Raw genomic sequence first — 16,600 nt, 5'->3', positions numbered from 1 at the left:
CCTACATAAAAGAACCCCATCTTTTAAAATATAGGGGAAGGCAAAGGTAGGTTAATAATATAATAAATAATAAAATAATTAATAAATAAAATCAACTGTTTTGTGTACTCACAACTGTGAGCCTACTTTTGCCCACCCCTGTACATCCTAGGTGTTGACCTCACTTGTTTTTTTTGTTTTGTTTTTTTATCCTCACCCGAGGATATTTTTCCATTTTTTGTACAGATAGAATGGGAGAGAGAGAGAGAGAAACATCGACGTGAAGGGACACATCGAGTGGCTACCACCCGCACGACCAACCAGGGCCGGGGACAAACTGCAACCGAGGTACGTGCCCTTAGCGGGAACCGAACCCAGGGCTCTCCGGACCGCAGGCCGACGCTCTAACCGCCGAGCCAAACTGGCCAGGGCGACCTCACTTGTTTTTTAATTGAATGTATTGGGGTAATATTGGTTCATAAAAACATACAGGTTTCAAGTGTACAAATCAATAAAACATCACCTGCACACTGCGTCATGTGCCCATCGCCCCACCCAAAGTCTCTTGCTGCCCCAATTTTACCCCCTCCCTTGCCCACCTAGTCCCCACCCCCTTTCCCTCTGGCTATCACCACACTGTGTCTGTGTCTATGTGTTATGTGTATATGTTTTCTGAGCTAACCCCTTCACTTTAGTTGCATTTCTTAAAAATATGCGCACTTCAGGTTTTCTGGGACTTGAGCATCGTGGGGCCCAACAGTAGCCACTACTGGGAAAATTAGGTGAGCTCCAAGTTGCCCCTAGGAAGAGGACTAGAAAAGTTGACAGGGACCTCCATTCTCAAACCTCACACTTCATAGAGGCAAAGGCTGAAGGCCAAGGAGGGCAATGGACCTGCCCAGGCGGCTCCTTGGTGCAGAGTGACACTGGCACACAGGCTCCTAACTACAGGCCCGGCTGTCAGCGGCCGTGGCTCTCGGGGCCACCAGGCCGCAGGCACTCCTAACATCCAAGCAGGAAGGGAGCTTCCGTCCTCCAGTAAACACCAGGAGCCTCATCCGGCAGCTACAGTAGGAAAAACCAAGGCTTTGATCTCACCTAGGCTTCAGCTCCCCAGCTGGCACTACCCAAACAAGGACCAGCGCTGCTCCGAAGGTCTGCCGCTTCCCTGCAAAGGAAGAGCCATCTTTCCTCCTCTGCACACCGCCTCCTGGCCTGTGGTCAGAACCTCTGGACCCTGATGCCAGGCTGGCCTCTAAATCAGCCCCCTTAGAACCCTCCTGCGCACTCCAGGCTTCTCCCCCCGGACGCTTCACAGTAGGTCTGGAGATAAAGCCTGCGAACTCCGAGCTGTGGAGACATGCGGAGATGCTCTGGGGTTGCTGGTTAGTTTCTGAAAACTGTTCTCATGTGTGTGGACACACAATGCTAGAGGCACTTTTTTTTTTTAAGACCATTCAATAGTAGTCACTATTTTTATAAGGGAATTTACTTCTACATCTTTCTGACATGCCTTTAATTTGCGCAAGGTTCTACCTGTTACAGTAAGGGGCGTTCCCCGCAGGGCATTCCCAGTGGCTTTCTGTCTCAGTCCCTGTGAAATAGGCCGACTTTCCATTTCCTGTTCTGATCTGTGACGGAGAAATCTGTGCACCTGCCAAGTCAGTGAGACACTCAGCTACTCAACCCCTCTCGACACTCAAATGTCATAAACCGAACACGACCTTGAAACAACTACTTCTCAAATACAAACCAACATAAATAAAAGTTCCTATTAGCAAAGTTTAACTTTTTAATCATTCTTATGTCCCTGAAAATTTCTTTTTTTTAGTATGTGCCCCTAGCAGGAACCAAACCCCGGACTCTCTGGTCCACAGGCCGACACTCCAACCGCTGAGCCAAACAGGCCAGGGCACATCCCTGAATATTTCTAATACATCTTTCAGAATTTAAAAAAAAAACACACACTAATCTCTTCACATATGGGGAGGACACATTATAAGTTTAGCAAATACCACTGAAGTGTTATTAAGCACTTAACAATTTTTTTTATTTTTAATGAAATAATTCATATATAACAGGTATATGCATGCTTCTGAATGGTTTATAAGTGAGTTTATGCACATGCACCGCCCCCGGTGAGCCTTCACAAAGAAAGGGCTGGGTCTTTGACTCTTTCTACCTTCCCTGGGTAAGATGTTAGTCCACAAAAAGTAAGTACTTTAGTGAGAGGATGCATTAGTTCTGAAACCAAAACCTGACTTTCTGCTTTCTGACACACCTCATTTTACATCAGAATAATCCATAAACGGCTATAAGGCCCAGCTGAGTGATTTCGTGCTCACCAGAGCTGGACACGCGCTTGATCCGCTGGAAGGACAAGGTGCGATCGGAGCCGAGCGCCCTGCCGCTGCCGCACCGCGGGCAGGAAGCTTTCGGACCAGGTGTTACCTGCAAACCCGCAGAGTCGGGCTTGGGTGCATGTCTACCTTGGGGGGGTGCCGTTTTTGAAGCAGAACCCTGTGAAGAAAATAGTTAAAATGTTAGTTCAGATCACACCTTCCCCCTATTTTTCCCTTGTGGTGTTAGCTGCATGAAAGAAACAATGTGTTTCTACATTGCAGTCTTTTTAAAGCTTTATTGAATTTACTGCGATGACACTGGTTAATAAAATTGAGTTTCTAGCCTGAAGATTTCAGATTCAAGACTACAATGTCAACTCTTCCCTGAATTTCCACCCTCCCAACCTTCTCTACAAGTTTCAGACTTGTCAGCCCCCTCAATCACGTGGCATAAGCCAGTCCCTTAAAATCAATCTCTATTACCTATCTTTCTATTCATACACACACGTATCTATCCCTATATATATGGATACACACACGTATACACACGTCTATCTATACACGCGCACATATTGCTATACACTGAATGTTTGTGCACCCCCCCCAAAAAAAAAATTTCATAAATTGAAAATCCAATCCCCAGTGTGATAGTCTTTGGAGGTGGTGCCTTTGAAAGCTGATTAAGTCTTGAGGGTGGAACTGAACCCTCATGAATGGGATTAGTACCCTCATAAAAGAGACCCCAACCTGCTCTCTTGCCACCTCCCACTATGTGAAGTTACAGGGAAGAGACAGGTATCTCTGAGGAAGCGGGCTCTCTCACCAGACACCAGATCTGCGGGGGCCTTGACCTAGGACATCTTAGCCTTCAGAATTATGAGAAAAAAATGTTTATTAAAAACAAAACAAACAAACACACCATTTGTTTAAGCAGAGATGCCAGATGAATATTTAATTTTCATTTTTATTTGAATTATGAAGAAATTCAAACTCTTCACAGTTTACTCTTAAAATCATCATTATCTGCCTTCTGTCCCCACCAGTGAGACTGTTCTCAAGATGACCAGTGCCACACCCCTACAGGCCTTCTCTGTGGCATCCGATGATGATGAGTGCATCTTTCTGTGTTTCACCAACACAGCTCTTCCTGGCTTTCTTTCTGTCTGTCTGGTATTCCTTTTCTGCATCCTGTTCTTTACCTTTCAGTGCTAACCAACATGAGAGTCCTAAACACAGCCCTGCTCTCCTTCTTACTATACCCTCTGCCTGGGTGATCGTGTCTGCTGTTTCAACCACCACCCATACACTGTCATGTCCAAAGTCTGCATGTCCAAGCCAGACTGTGGACATGACTCTCTCTCTCTCCGGAGCTTCCCGCAGATCTAGCTTCTATCTGCATCTGCCCACCTGACATCCTGCGGGCACCCCTACCTAACCATGTTGACAGTAATCCTACTGTGGTTTACCGATCAACGTACAGCCCTCACAAGATTAAAAATACCATTTTAAGTTCAAAATGCATGCATCCAATCCTCATAACCCTACAAGGCTGATACTTTCATCATATCCCATTTTACAAAAGAACAACGTGAAGCAGTTTCTAAAAGTAAACTAATTTTACCCATCCATCTTCAACTTAACTCTTCCCACATTCACCATAATGTTCCCAGACACCCAACTGTAACAATAAAAGCTTTTTCTAGGTGCTTCCTTCTTCCTTCTTAAACCTCTCTTGATGGCATTCTCTCTCTTCTCCACCCACCTCGGGCAGGCCTACATCATTCTTGGAGGGATTACTGAAACCATATTCTCAGGATCTTTCTGGTCTCACCAGCCTCCAATTCATCTTCCACTCCGCTGCTAAGGCAACCTCTCTCAAGTCCAAATTAGATTCGGCAGCTTCACTCTGTCTTCCAGATAAAGTCAAGTCTCCTTTTCCTTTTTTTTTTTTTTTTTTTTAACCTCACCCAAAGATATTTTTCCATTGATTTTTAGATAGAGTGGAAGGGAGGCAGGGAGAGAGAAACATTGAAGTGAGAGAGACACATCGACTGACTGCCTCCTGCATGACCCCAACCAGTGCCAGGGTATGTCCCCTTGCCTGGGAATTGAACCCGAGACCCTTCGGTCCATGGGCCAACTCTCTAACCACTAACCACTGAGCCAAAATGGCCATGGCTAACTCAAGTCTTCTTAACAAGGCACACCAAGCCCTTTTGGACGTGTTGGCCCCTGACGTCATCTTCAGCTTATTGCCATGGTTCTGCACTGCTGGCTCCCATCATACTCAAGTATGACTGCCTCAAGTCCCCTAAATGAGGACACTCTGTTTCTTCACCTTTGTACATGTTATTCTCTCCACCCAGAATACTTGCCCTTTAAGTTGATCTAGCAACTAACACGGTATCTCCCAGAGAAGTCTTCCTTGACAATGCTCCCCATCGCCACCACCCCGTTTTGCAGCACAGCAGTCCCAGCTTAGTACTTAACACCCTTTGGGTTTATCGTCTAAAATTACCCCCTGCATCAAACACTAGGATTGGCTAGGGGCTGTGTCTTTCTTTTCTGTATCCCAATAATCATCATCACATATGGCATGCTGTAGGTACCCCATAAATGTTCCCGTTCTACATGCAGGAGATAAGAGTCTGCCCTTCCTCAGAGAGCAAATCCCAACAACATAAGCTGTCAAATGTACCATCCCTTTACATAAAGTCTGACTGAGCCTCAGCGACTAAGTCACTCACTGGAGGTCCCTGCTGGTGAGTGATGGAGCTACAATTTGAAACCAAGTCTAAGCCCAGAACCTTTAAACTGCACGTGAACTCCTTTTTTGTTTAAAATGGAACTATAACGTTCCCCGCAAATATCTGACAGTTGCTACAAAAAACATACTGCTTTTTCACTGTATACGAATAAAATGGGTCTTGTTTATTTAATGTACCAGAAATCACCACATTTGGGCTGCAAGAGACCTCACACATCACCTTGGGGGTCTCAAAAGATGACTGGCCCAAAGTCACATCAGAGGCAGAATCCAGAACCCTCCTGCTCACAGAACTGCTCCCTCAACAAGAGGCCAGGTATCCTTGTGTTGAACTGTTTACCAGCTCTCGCCAGCCACTTCTAAAATGTGGTCCAGTACATTTTAAAGTTCATAAAAACAACAAAATAAAAACATTTTTTATAAATATAAAACAATCAGATGTTTAACTTCAAATAACTAATTACACTAAAATATTAAAGTAACCTGTTCTTTTTACTATGATATCGCAAGGAACATGACTATTCAAATACAAAATACTGAGCTTCAGGAATTTTCTTCCCCCGCAGGCGGGTTTAACCCTTCCTGTGCTGACAGAGGAATTACTGACTAGTACGGTAACACCTGAAAGCAGGTACGCACACCTAGTTCGGCAGCAGTATTGACAATCAGTGGATAACCAATTGCTAACACATCTCTCGGCTTCCTCCACCAGTCCCTGAAGCAGACAAAATTTTTACTTACCAAAAACACAGACCCGTATTCAAAGGTCTCATTCATAATTTCATTTTTTAGCTCTTGTTTTTCCAGAGGTGTCCTGTTTTCTTGTTCACCCCTCTTTTCAGGGCTAATCCTATGGACGTTGGAAACACAGGTCATTTCCAAACATTCCGCGCTGTCCATTTTAGCAGAGAACAGGCCTTTGCACTTCTGAAAAAATGAAGCCACGGAGCCAGGCTCACATGCTGAATTAGAAGAACCTGCTTTGTCAACATCTTCCTGATTCGATTTCAAGGCAGATGTTGTTCTTGAAACCTTGTGGGAAGCATTTTTAGAATGAGTTGCGACATGCTCAGCCTGGCTGGTGATGAGTTTATTCGACTGCTGCTTCTGTGCCTTGTTCATTGGGATTTCTGCTTGTGGGTCTACATTCAGGTCGGATCTTCGTGTTTTGCTCAAAACTGTCACCTGCCTTGAGGAAGATGTTGACGAGGGTGACGAGGCACTGGTCAACTGGGATCTGGGCGTGACCTTTGACAAAGCAGGGTCGTTGGACTGCAATGCTGGTCTAGACATCACTTTTGCTTTCACATTCTTGAAGTTTGGTCTTGGGTAACTTATGATTTTGTTTTTTCTAACTTTGCTGCCTATCGGGGTGTTTGCTTTGGTTGTTGGTTTCCCTAGATTAGGTTTAGCATGCTCTCGATGACTCTTCTCCAGTTTACTGCATTTCTCTGTTGCTTCAACTGGTGAAATAAAGAAGGTTGCATTCATGGGTTTTGGGATTGGCGTAGACATGCAAATTGTGTCATTTGCACTAATGACCATATCGTTGTCATCCCAAGTCAGTTCAAATGATGAAGCCAGCTTTTGTCCTGGTGGGCTACCTGGTACCAGTTCTATGGTGTGATTTTGGATTTCCAAATCCTTTTCCCTGGAGGCACTTGTGTTTTCAGCCTCAGTGACTTTACGTTCTGGGTTCAGCACTGCAGCTGTCCTTTTATCAAACGCTGGCGCCAGGAAAGGGCATTCGTCAGCTATAAGACAATCAGACACTGTTTCTCTTAGATTTTGGCCCATTTCCTTTTGCCCATATGAGCTCTCTGAATGTGTCTCACTATTTGGTTCATCTTTAGACAAACAAAAGAACTCCTCTGTTACAGACCCGTTGGGAACATCCATGCCATCAGAGATCGGTGTAAGAGCGTGTACCTCTTTTTCTCCAACTAGTCTTTGCTGTGACCCATCTGTGTACTCACCGGTGACATTTCCTGAAGAATATGGACACACATTTCCAATATCTGGAACAAAAACATCAGTTTGCATCACCACCTCAGAAAATACTGTGTATGTTGTATCTTGGGCCGCTGGTGTTGTGGCTGAAGGGATTTTGAAGACCTCTCGATCATAACTCATTTCCGTCCCACATACCTGATCGGAACGGGAAGATGTGCGAATGGAACAGGACAGAGATGCATTTCCGCTTCCAGAGGTGTGCAAAGACTGGCCCTTTCCCACGTCGTGGTGTTTTATAAAGGTGCAGTCAGCGTTGCCCACGTTCATGTCAAAGGTCTGGTTGAGTTTCAAGGCAGGCGGGTAGTCAGTACAGTTGAAAACCTCATCATTAGGTTTCCACACAAAAGGCAGAGATGTCTCAACACTCTGGTCCAGAGATGATTCTAGGGAATGACAACTGTTATGCAGGTACCGGGGCTCCTCTGTGGCAACAGCATGTGCAGGAGACTGGCACGTGGAATCTCTATGCATATGTAATACCTCCTTGCCAAGGAAATCACTCGAAGACGTCTGGTGATCAAGTACTTCAACACAGCGAGGGTTTAAGGAAATATTTTCAGCAACGTCCACAGCAGAGTTGGTTTCATAATCAAGCACCATGTCATCTGGGTTGACAGAATTCCAACTGTTGGCTGAACAGTTTTGTGTAGGTGGTGATTTTTGGTGGTATGCATAAGTGTTTCCATTTTTATCACTGATAAATAAGGACTGCAGTTCCTCTTCTGGCTTGTCTTCTGAACTATAATCATTCATTCTGAATATGAACTTGAGACCTCTGCCGTTTTATTTCTTCTTTAAATCCTTTCCAATGAGAGGGAAGGAAAAATTGTCCATCTTCTATGATTTTCAGCACAGTTGAAAGTTTCTTAGTCTAAGATGTTTTGAAGCTGTTCCCTGGAAGAAATAAAACGGTTAACTCAAGGAAATGTTAGAAAAATTTACAAGTCACCTCTTGATTAATTTCAATTACTGTGTTTTTACTTGTCCATCCTGTGACTATAGATATGGGTCATCCCGATGTGATTAGCTGACTCATCACTTTTCGGAGATTCCTATCCATTTGAGGGAATGGGGCAGAGTCTGCCACAACCGCCCTGGGACTGATTCCTGTCTCCGATGCCTCCTTCCTACTCAGTGATTCTCACTTGTCGTGATAAGAAAGATAAACCTGGTAAGAGTGTTTCCTTCCTGTTGATTGAAAGAATGACCACTGGTTCTGATTTGTCTAGGATCGTCTCAATTTATGCCTGTTGAATAATTAATAATAATGCCCTTTGCATTTTTCAGAGGGGCCCACTCTTTCTCCCTGGAGGTGAGGACAGACAGGCCTGGCAGGCGCAGCAGAGGAGCTGAGGATCAGTGAATATCTAGGGCCTTAGCACGTCTCTTTTCCATTTTCATTCTCTACCTCAAGCATACTCCATGTCAAAGTTGGAAAAAAAAAAGTGATTTTTTAACTTTTTCTCTTTATTAATTTTAGAAAGAGAAGAAGGGAGAGGGAGAGAGAGAGAGAAACATCGATGAGAGAGAATACCAATTGGCCGTCTCCTGCATGCCCCCCACTGGGGATTTGGCCCACAACCTGAGCATGTGCCCTGACCGGGAATCGAACCTACAACCTAGGGCACGGGTTGACGCTCAACCACTGAGCCACACCAGCCGGGCAAGTTGTTGATCCTTAATGGTTAAAATGGTACTCTATTCAAAGTTCCTAAAAATGATCTACTGCATGACACACCAACTCTACCCTTACATATCTGAGTCAAGAGAAATAAAAACAAATGTCCACACAAAAACTTCTACAGAAATGTACATGATTCTTAACAGAAGCATTATTCACAATAGCCAAAAAGTAAAAGCAAACCAAACATCCATTCACTAGTAAACAGATAACAGCATGTTATACAACACTCATACAACTGATACATTCCTCAGGAATGGGATACTGACAAATACAGTGTGGACACAGTGTTACAACCTAAAACACTATACTAATGAAAGAAGCCAGTCACCAAAGACATTACGTGACAGTATTTACATGAAATGTCCATAACAGGCAAGTCTATAGAGACAGAAAGTTGATTAGTGGTTCTCTAGGACTGAGGAGGGCAGGAGGGAAGGGCATGGGAGCGACTGCTAATTGGGATGGTGCTTCATTAAAGGGTAATGGAAATAGTCTAAAGATTATGGTGATGGTTGCACAATGGTGTAAATATACTGAAAACTATTGAATTGTAGACTTTTTAAAAATTATTAAAAACAACGCATGAGCCCTGGCCAGCTTGGCTCAACAGTTAGAGCATCAGCCCTTGAAACAAAGAGTCGCGGGTTCAATTCCAGTCAAGGGCACGTACCTTGGTTGCAGCTCATCCCCAGCCCCGGTCGAGTTGTGCGGGAGGCAGCCAGTCGATGTGTCTCTCTCACGTCGATGTTTCTCTTTCTCTCTCTCTCTGCCTTCCCCTCACCCCTCTCTATCTGAAGATATTTGAAAAAGTATCCTCAGGTGAGGATTTTTTAAAAATACAAGAAAGGCCCAAATGTCCAAGCTAGGACTGCAAATAAGTCATATAGAAAAACATTCACTTGAACTGATTTTCTAATCCTGATATTTAATGTCAATGAGATGTCATAGTTCTGTTCTGAAGAAATACAGTATCTGTGAGAAAAGACGACGACATTCTGTAACCTATAAATTTGTGAATTAAGAGTAGACTTCTTGCCCTGGCCAGTTTGTCTCAGGTTAGAGCATTGGCCCACGGACCAGAAAGTCCCAGGTTCGGTTCCCACTAAGGACATGTACCTCGGTTGTGGTTCGTCCCCAGCCTTGGTTGGGGTTGTGCAGATGGCAACCAGTCAATGTGTCTCTCTTACATAGATGTCTCTCTCTCTCTCTTCCTCCTTCTCTCCCTCCCGCTTTATCTAAAAATAAATGCAAAAATGTCCTTGGGTGAGGATAAAAAAAAAAGAGCAGACTTCTTTTCTATGCTGCAATATTTTCTCAGCATTTTTTAAATATTTTGTATTGATTTTAGAGAGAGAGGAAGGGACAGGGAGAGAGAGACAGAAACATCGATAAGAGAGAACATTGACTGGCCGCCTCCTGCATGTCCTCCACTGGGGATTTGGCCCACAACCTGGGCATGTGCCCTGACCGGGAATCGAACCAGTGACCTCTTGGTGCATGAGTCGACGCTCAACCACTGAGCCGCACCGGCTGGGCTTTTCTTGGCATTCCAACTTAAGTGAACTCGATATCCCCAGGAGGATAGAAATGACAGAAGAACTGAGAGGGTCAGCATCTTCACCAACAGTGCTCTGTGTGTTTCTGGCCGTGCATCCCCAACCCTTACTTGGGAGGGGGGTGCTGCAATGTTTCTCTCCATTGCACACATGCATGTATGTACAAGCACATGCATGCGCACACACTCAAAAAGACATCCTGAATCCTAAAATTAGTGCTGCATGATTTATATAGTGATGGAAAACGTAAACTAGACATTTTTGCCCCATCATAGCTCTTTAATCAAGATATCGCTGAAATAATAAGTTTTTGGCTAGCACCTTAATAAAAGCTTTCATGAAACAAATTAATATGTAATTCTTGAGTATGACATATGTTCAAGCTAAATGTTTAAATCGAGAAATACATTTTTCATTTTCTAGACCTGGGGTGGGGGTATATAATTTCAAAAAGCACTAAATATGCTACACCTTCTGCTTCCATGAAAGCCAATGCTCATTTAAGAGATTCTGGTATAAGCAAATACAAACACTGCAAACAGAAACATTTAATAAAAATTACAGTTATTTGTCTGTATAAACAGATTTATTAGTTTCAATTGATAGAGCTACCTGAGTTCCTTCTTCCAAAGTACATGAAAGATGATCACACACACACACACATACCCCTGATAAAAACTGAATAAAGTAAATGGTTCATATGTCAAAGCATTTCAAGTAATTTTTTAAATAGATGCCTAATCGGATAATCTATGCTTAGGTCATTTCTATTTTTCTCCTTTATAAACAACACTACACTAAACACCTGTAATTTTTGACTACCTCTGATTATTTCCTTTGGAAAAACTTCCTGGGAATAAAAGCACTAGTGAGCCAAAGTAGTCAAGAAATAGGATCTTTTAAGGCTCTTGAAATCGTTTGACAAATTGTTAAATGAAACAAAAGGCAGGGTTCTTTATGATATATGTATTAATATATGTATAGAATAGATACATGTCTTGAGTTGTGCTTTTTGTTCAGCATTGCTGTCTTCCAAGCATCGTTCCACGTTATTGTAATCTAAAACATTTATAATGGCTGAGAAATTCCACTAAAACTAAATGTTCTAGATTTATAAATCCGTAGTTTACAAAGAGTAATAGAAAAATAAAAACTTACCAACCGTTCAGCTTCCACATGACTGTTTAGCACAGTTGGGTTTATGCTTTTTTAAATTCACAACACAGATAAATGTTAAAGTTGGTGAGCAAAGCTATCCAAAAAATACCGTAAAAATGTATTCAGAAGAAATATTTAAGACAAGTTTTGATATGAAATAAATTTACTGAGGTCTTTTCTACTTTTGTAGATAAGAGGAAAGAATACCTGCTAGAGAGATTTGGACACCAAATCGATGCTGGGATTAGGCTTATCAGTTCCAGGATGACATTACCCTCCACTAAAGAAAACAACAGTCTCAAGTCGCCACCACTATGAAGATAAAGCCGTGGACAGAAAAGAGTTGACCAGCCTGCCCTCAGAATGTTGTCAGAAAGTTAAAAGTTAGACAGTTGTCTGATGGCCAATTTCACTCTCTCCCACTTTAAGACGAGTGCCTGCGTGAAGCCCTTGAAACGGGGAAAGCTGGAGTGAGGTAGTGGATTTCAAAGGGAAGGTTATGGACATGTCATGAGTGAGTCAGACTTCAACTTATTTAGGAAACAAGTATAAATCACCTTGTGAAAAGAGTGCAGACTGACTCAGTGGGTCTGGGGTGGGTCCTGAGAGTCTCATTTCTGTCCACCTCCCTGGTGATGCTGACATGCTCCTGGACCATGGAGTGGCCAGGATGTAAGAAAGCATGAGACGGACTCATCTCGCCAACCAGATCACAATTAGAGGCCCGCGGAAGCCGGGTTCCTCCACGTCCCACTGGGCAATGTTACTGTAACTAGGGGTTGGCTTTCCTTAACTCTGAACCCTTAACTTACGTCTCTGAATTCCCCTCTCAGATAGCTAGTACTCCCCCTACAGAAAATAATCGGAAATGTTTAGTTAGACGGGATGCTGCTTCTAAATCCCATCTGAGTTCATCCCTTCCAGGTGCGGGAAGTTGTTAGTGGAACATTCTTGCCCTTTCAGTCCTTTTCACTCGAGAGAAACAGTGACTTAAAGGACTCCGTAAATTTAGGAAGAACTAGTTGGGCAAGGACTAGGGTGAGGTGAGGGTGGTTTCTGCCTCAGGCACTATATTGGGGGGGGGGGGACACTCATTTTATTTTTATGTATTATATGTATTTAATTTATTGGGGTAACATTGGTTAATAAAATCATATAGGTTTCAAGTGTACACTTGTATAATAATCATCTGTATATTGTGTGTTCACCACCCAAAGTCAAGCTTCCTCCCATCATCATTTACCCCCCCCCTTACCCTCTTCTACCTCCCCCCACCCCACTTTCCCTCTGGTAATCACCACATTGTTGTCTGTGTCTATGAATTTGTTTGCTTTTTACTTAATCCCTTCACCTTTTTTACCCAGCCCCCACCCCCCTCCCCGGAGAGCAGTCAGTCTGTTTTCTGTATTTATGAGGCTGTTTCTACTTTATTAGTTTACTTTGTTCGTTAGATTCCACATCTCAGTGAAATCATAGGGTCTGTATCTGTCTTAGGCGCTAAGGCTAACAGGGCTCAGGAACAGTGCCCGCAGAGCCACACTGGAGCCTGAAACAAGGGAACGTCAGTAACACTTTATTTGAAAATTTGGGGTTTAGTTTATTATGGATTTCTTGCATTAATGCTGAGTTTTTAAAATAATTACCAAATATTGTTTATCTTGATCCCAACCTGAGTGCCCCACTCCACACCCGGCATCCCGGCCCCACCCACAGAGGGCACAAGTTCCAAGCTGTCCCCAGGAGCAGGCCTTGCCCACAGTGGGGAAGTGGGAAGGAGGGGAAGGGTGGTGGCCTAGTGACCTGGTGGCCTGCCTGCAGGGACTGCATGGGTCAGTGAGTCTCTCAAGCACAGCTCTGCCCCTCCTCCCCGCCCCGCTCAAACTATCTTTCATCTGTAATTCATCTATAATTATAGATGAAGTCCTATAATTACAGAATCTGTAATCATAATTCATCTATGACAATCTGTCCACCTTACTCTTTTTCTTATTTCTCAAATGGTTCAGAACCAGAGAGAGGAAGACGGTAGGAATAATCCTCAAAAGAGTGAATGAGCAATCCTGACCGTGCGCCGGCCACAGCCCTGGAGCAGGGTCCCAGAGGCCAGCCCCCTGGGAGCGAGGTATTTCCCCTTTAGTTCCTGGATCTGGGGAAATCCAAGGAACCGCCCCGAGAAGGCTGCAGGGGCTGCCACAACCCGAGGAAGCACAGGGAGCTTCGGGCAATGGCCATTCACCACCTTCCACTGCAGGAGACTATCTGGGATTTAACAACCCGCTCGGCCACTCTGAATAGCACCTTGAAAAGGGGGTATTATTTATGGAGCCCTCTCCAAATGTAAATATGTTACCTAGGCAACAAACCATGAGAAATAAACAGGGAGTAAATTCTGCGGGAATTTGGGCTAACTGGGGCTTCAGTCCTGGGCAAGGTGGGTGGTGCTTTTGTTCAGGGCACAAGCCAAATGTTTTTTCACACTGGTGATGTGCAGCCTAGATCCTGCAATCCAGCTCACTTTTTCAGGTGGGATATTGGTGTTCAATAACACAAACGGGGCAAGAGACGTTAAGCCCAAAACCATTCCTTCTCTTAACCCGAGTGGGAAACTCCAGCTCATGGCAGCTTTGTCCACAGGGGACTTCAAGGAAACAAGGTCTGGGCTGCATGCCGGAAACAAAGCCACTTGGGCCTTGGCACCGGACGGGCTTCTAGCAGGCGGCCTCCTCGTGCGGCCACGCAGCCAGACTCAACGAGCCCTGGCAGTTTCGCCCAGGCACCAGCAAGGCCGCCGAGATCAGGCAGGCAGGCAGGCGCCAGTGAGCACAGCTGCAGCCTCGGGGCACAGTCTGCTCGGGCCTTTTACACACTAGCGGTCAACACAGTATTTGCTGCTTTAAAATGGCCATGCAGGAGGTTTCTGTGTGCCCAGCAGAAAACTAGAGTGTTTCTAGCTTTAAATTGTTAATAATAGGTCTGGTAGGCAATGCTAGATGAATCCCCCCAATTCCATCGGGCATCAGAAGACGAGGAAATGGTGGGTGGAGTAGGGTGGAACCTATGTGGTTTTTCCAGACTCAAGAGTCACAACACCCTTATACACACACACGCCCACCCCCATGTTTCTAATTAGCATCTGATTGGATAATTAAATAGCAGGATGAGTCTTCCCAGGAGGCAGGTTTCTTAGACCTAAGAAACTGCAGAGGCAGAGGCAGGAGAAGCAGCTGGAGGTGCAGCCCCGAAGGTACCTGCTCCGAAGAGAGAGCCCAGGTGTGTCCTAGGCAGGCCTGCCGGTGCAGCTGATGGTCTTCGGAAACACAAAGCAGTTTCAGAAACTGGGTTCAAGAATATAAGTTTTGTCCCTGGCCGGTTTGGCTCAGCGGTTAGAGCATTGGTCTGCGGTCCGGAGAGACCCGGGTTCGGTTCCCGCTAAGGGCACGTACTTCGGTTGCAGTTTGTCCCCGGTCCTGGTTGGTCGTGCAGGTGGCAGCCACTCAATGTGTCCCTTCACGTCGATGTTTCTCTCTCTCTCTCTCCCTTCCTCTCTCTCCCTCCCTCTCTATCTGTCCAAAAAATGGAAAAATATCCTCAGGTGAGGATAAAAAAAAACAAAAAAAAACTATAAGTTTTGCCCTGGCCAGTTTGGCTCAGCGGTTGAGCGTTGGCCTGCGGACCAGAGAGTCCCGGGTTCAGTTCCTGCTAGGGACACGTACCACAAAAAAAAAAAAAAAGAATATAAGTTTTCCTGCATTACTAGTTCAAGATTAGGGGGCTGGCTTGTTTTCAAAATGCAATGGCTGGGGGAGGGGAGAGAGGCATTCTGTGATCATCTGTGTCCTCTTAGAACACAGGGTGCTGAACTCACACAGCTTCTAAGGCTTGGCGGTGACTACAGTCTTCCCCCTTCACCCACCGGGGGGGCTTATGTTCCAAGGCCCCCAGTGGTTGGCTGAGACCACGAATAGTTCCGTACCCTACATATACCATGTCTTCCTATCTAAACATACCTGTGGTAAAGTTTAATTTATAAATTAGGCACAGTAAGAGGTTAACAATAACTACTAAAATAGAAGGATTTTAACAATACACTGGCGTAAAATTTCTGTGAAGTGGTCTCTCTTTCTCGGATGACTGAGGGGTCTACAGCGTGGAGACAGTGGACACAGGGATGGTTTTGTCTTGAGTGGGACAGAGCAGGATGGCTCAAAATTTCATCATACTACTCAGAATGGCATAAAATGTTCAAGTTATGAATTGTTTATTTCTGGAATCTTCCATTTAATATTTTCAGACTGCAGTCAAGCACAGGTAACAAAACACAGAAACCAAAACTGTGAATAAAGAGGGACCACCGTACCACTCCCTTCATAGAAAATCAGTGCACTGTTCAAGTCCTTTCATGGATTGGTTGTTTGGAATTCAGAACACGGTTTCCATTATTTTTTTAAAAATATACTTGAACAATTGTTAGGTTTCCAGGCAGCCACAGATGACATTTACACTGTACTGGAACATAACTTTTGCCTAATGATATTGCTATTTCCCCCAGAATTATGCAAAAATATAGCCAACCTCCCATAGGGGGCCCTAAATGTCAGAAACACATATCCTCTGCCACAGGCACAGCCTCTCCATAAATAATCTTCCCTCCGCTCTCTAATGGGCGAAGTGCAGACAGTAATTACTCTTCACCCGGCCACTCAAAGAAAGTGATTTCTTGCTCTGTGTTTCCCAGATGGCGAGAGCGTCTGCATCCTTGCTTCCCCAACCCACACCTGCAGCCCAGTTGTGCACTCAGTGACAAGAAAAATTACATTCCCTCCAGACTTCTCTCTCCCTGCTTGCAGAGATAGCAAAACCTGAAATAGTCCTTCATTTCAAGAATCAGCAGCAGTGGAAACATTATTAGAAGTGAAGATCTTGGTATAAATACAAAAATATCTTTACCTTGGGAGAAGCCTACATACATAGCAACTAACTGTTCAAATGCTTAGCAGTACTGGAAACAAAAGAGAGAGATTTACCTTTTATATTAATATGATTAGTTTGGAACCTTAAACTCTACAGAGGTAAAGACCTTGGAGTATAAGTGCTTGCCATA

The 16,600-nt window shown here is 44.3% G+C and overlaps 1 protein-coding gene across 1 annotated transcript in view; it reads right to left on the bottom strand.

The window, feature by feature from the left end:
- Positions 1 to 16,600, bottom strand: part of MTUS1 (microtubule associated scaffold protein 1) — a 136,639-nt gene that overhangs the window by 84,967 nt on the left and 35,072 nt on the right. The window contains exons 2-3 of the mRNA XM_036250038.1: positions 5,830 to 7,995; positions 2,325 to 2,499 (exon numbers count right to left, since the gene is read on the bottom strand). Coding sequence (XP_036105931.1) covers positions 2,325 to 2,499; positions 5,830 to 7,854 — 2,200 coding nt within the window. The 5' untranslated portion in view covers positions 7,855 to 7,995. The remainder of the gene's footprint in view (positions 1 to 2,324; positions 2,500 to 5,829; positions 7,996 to 16,600) is intronic.

The sequence above is a fragment of the Molossus molossus genome, unplaced genomic scaffold (assembly GCF_014108415.1).
Source record: "Molossus molossus isolate mMolMol1 unplaced genomic scaffold, mMolMol1.p scaffold_m16_p_9, whole genome shotgun sequence".
Taxonomy (NCBI): domain Eukaryota; kingdom Metazoa; phylum Chordata; class Mammalia; order Chiroptera; family Molossidae; genus Molossus; species Molossus molossus.
The sequence above is the reverse complement of the archived record's forward strand: the minus strand, read 5'-3'. Positions and strand labels throughout refer to the sequence as shown.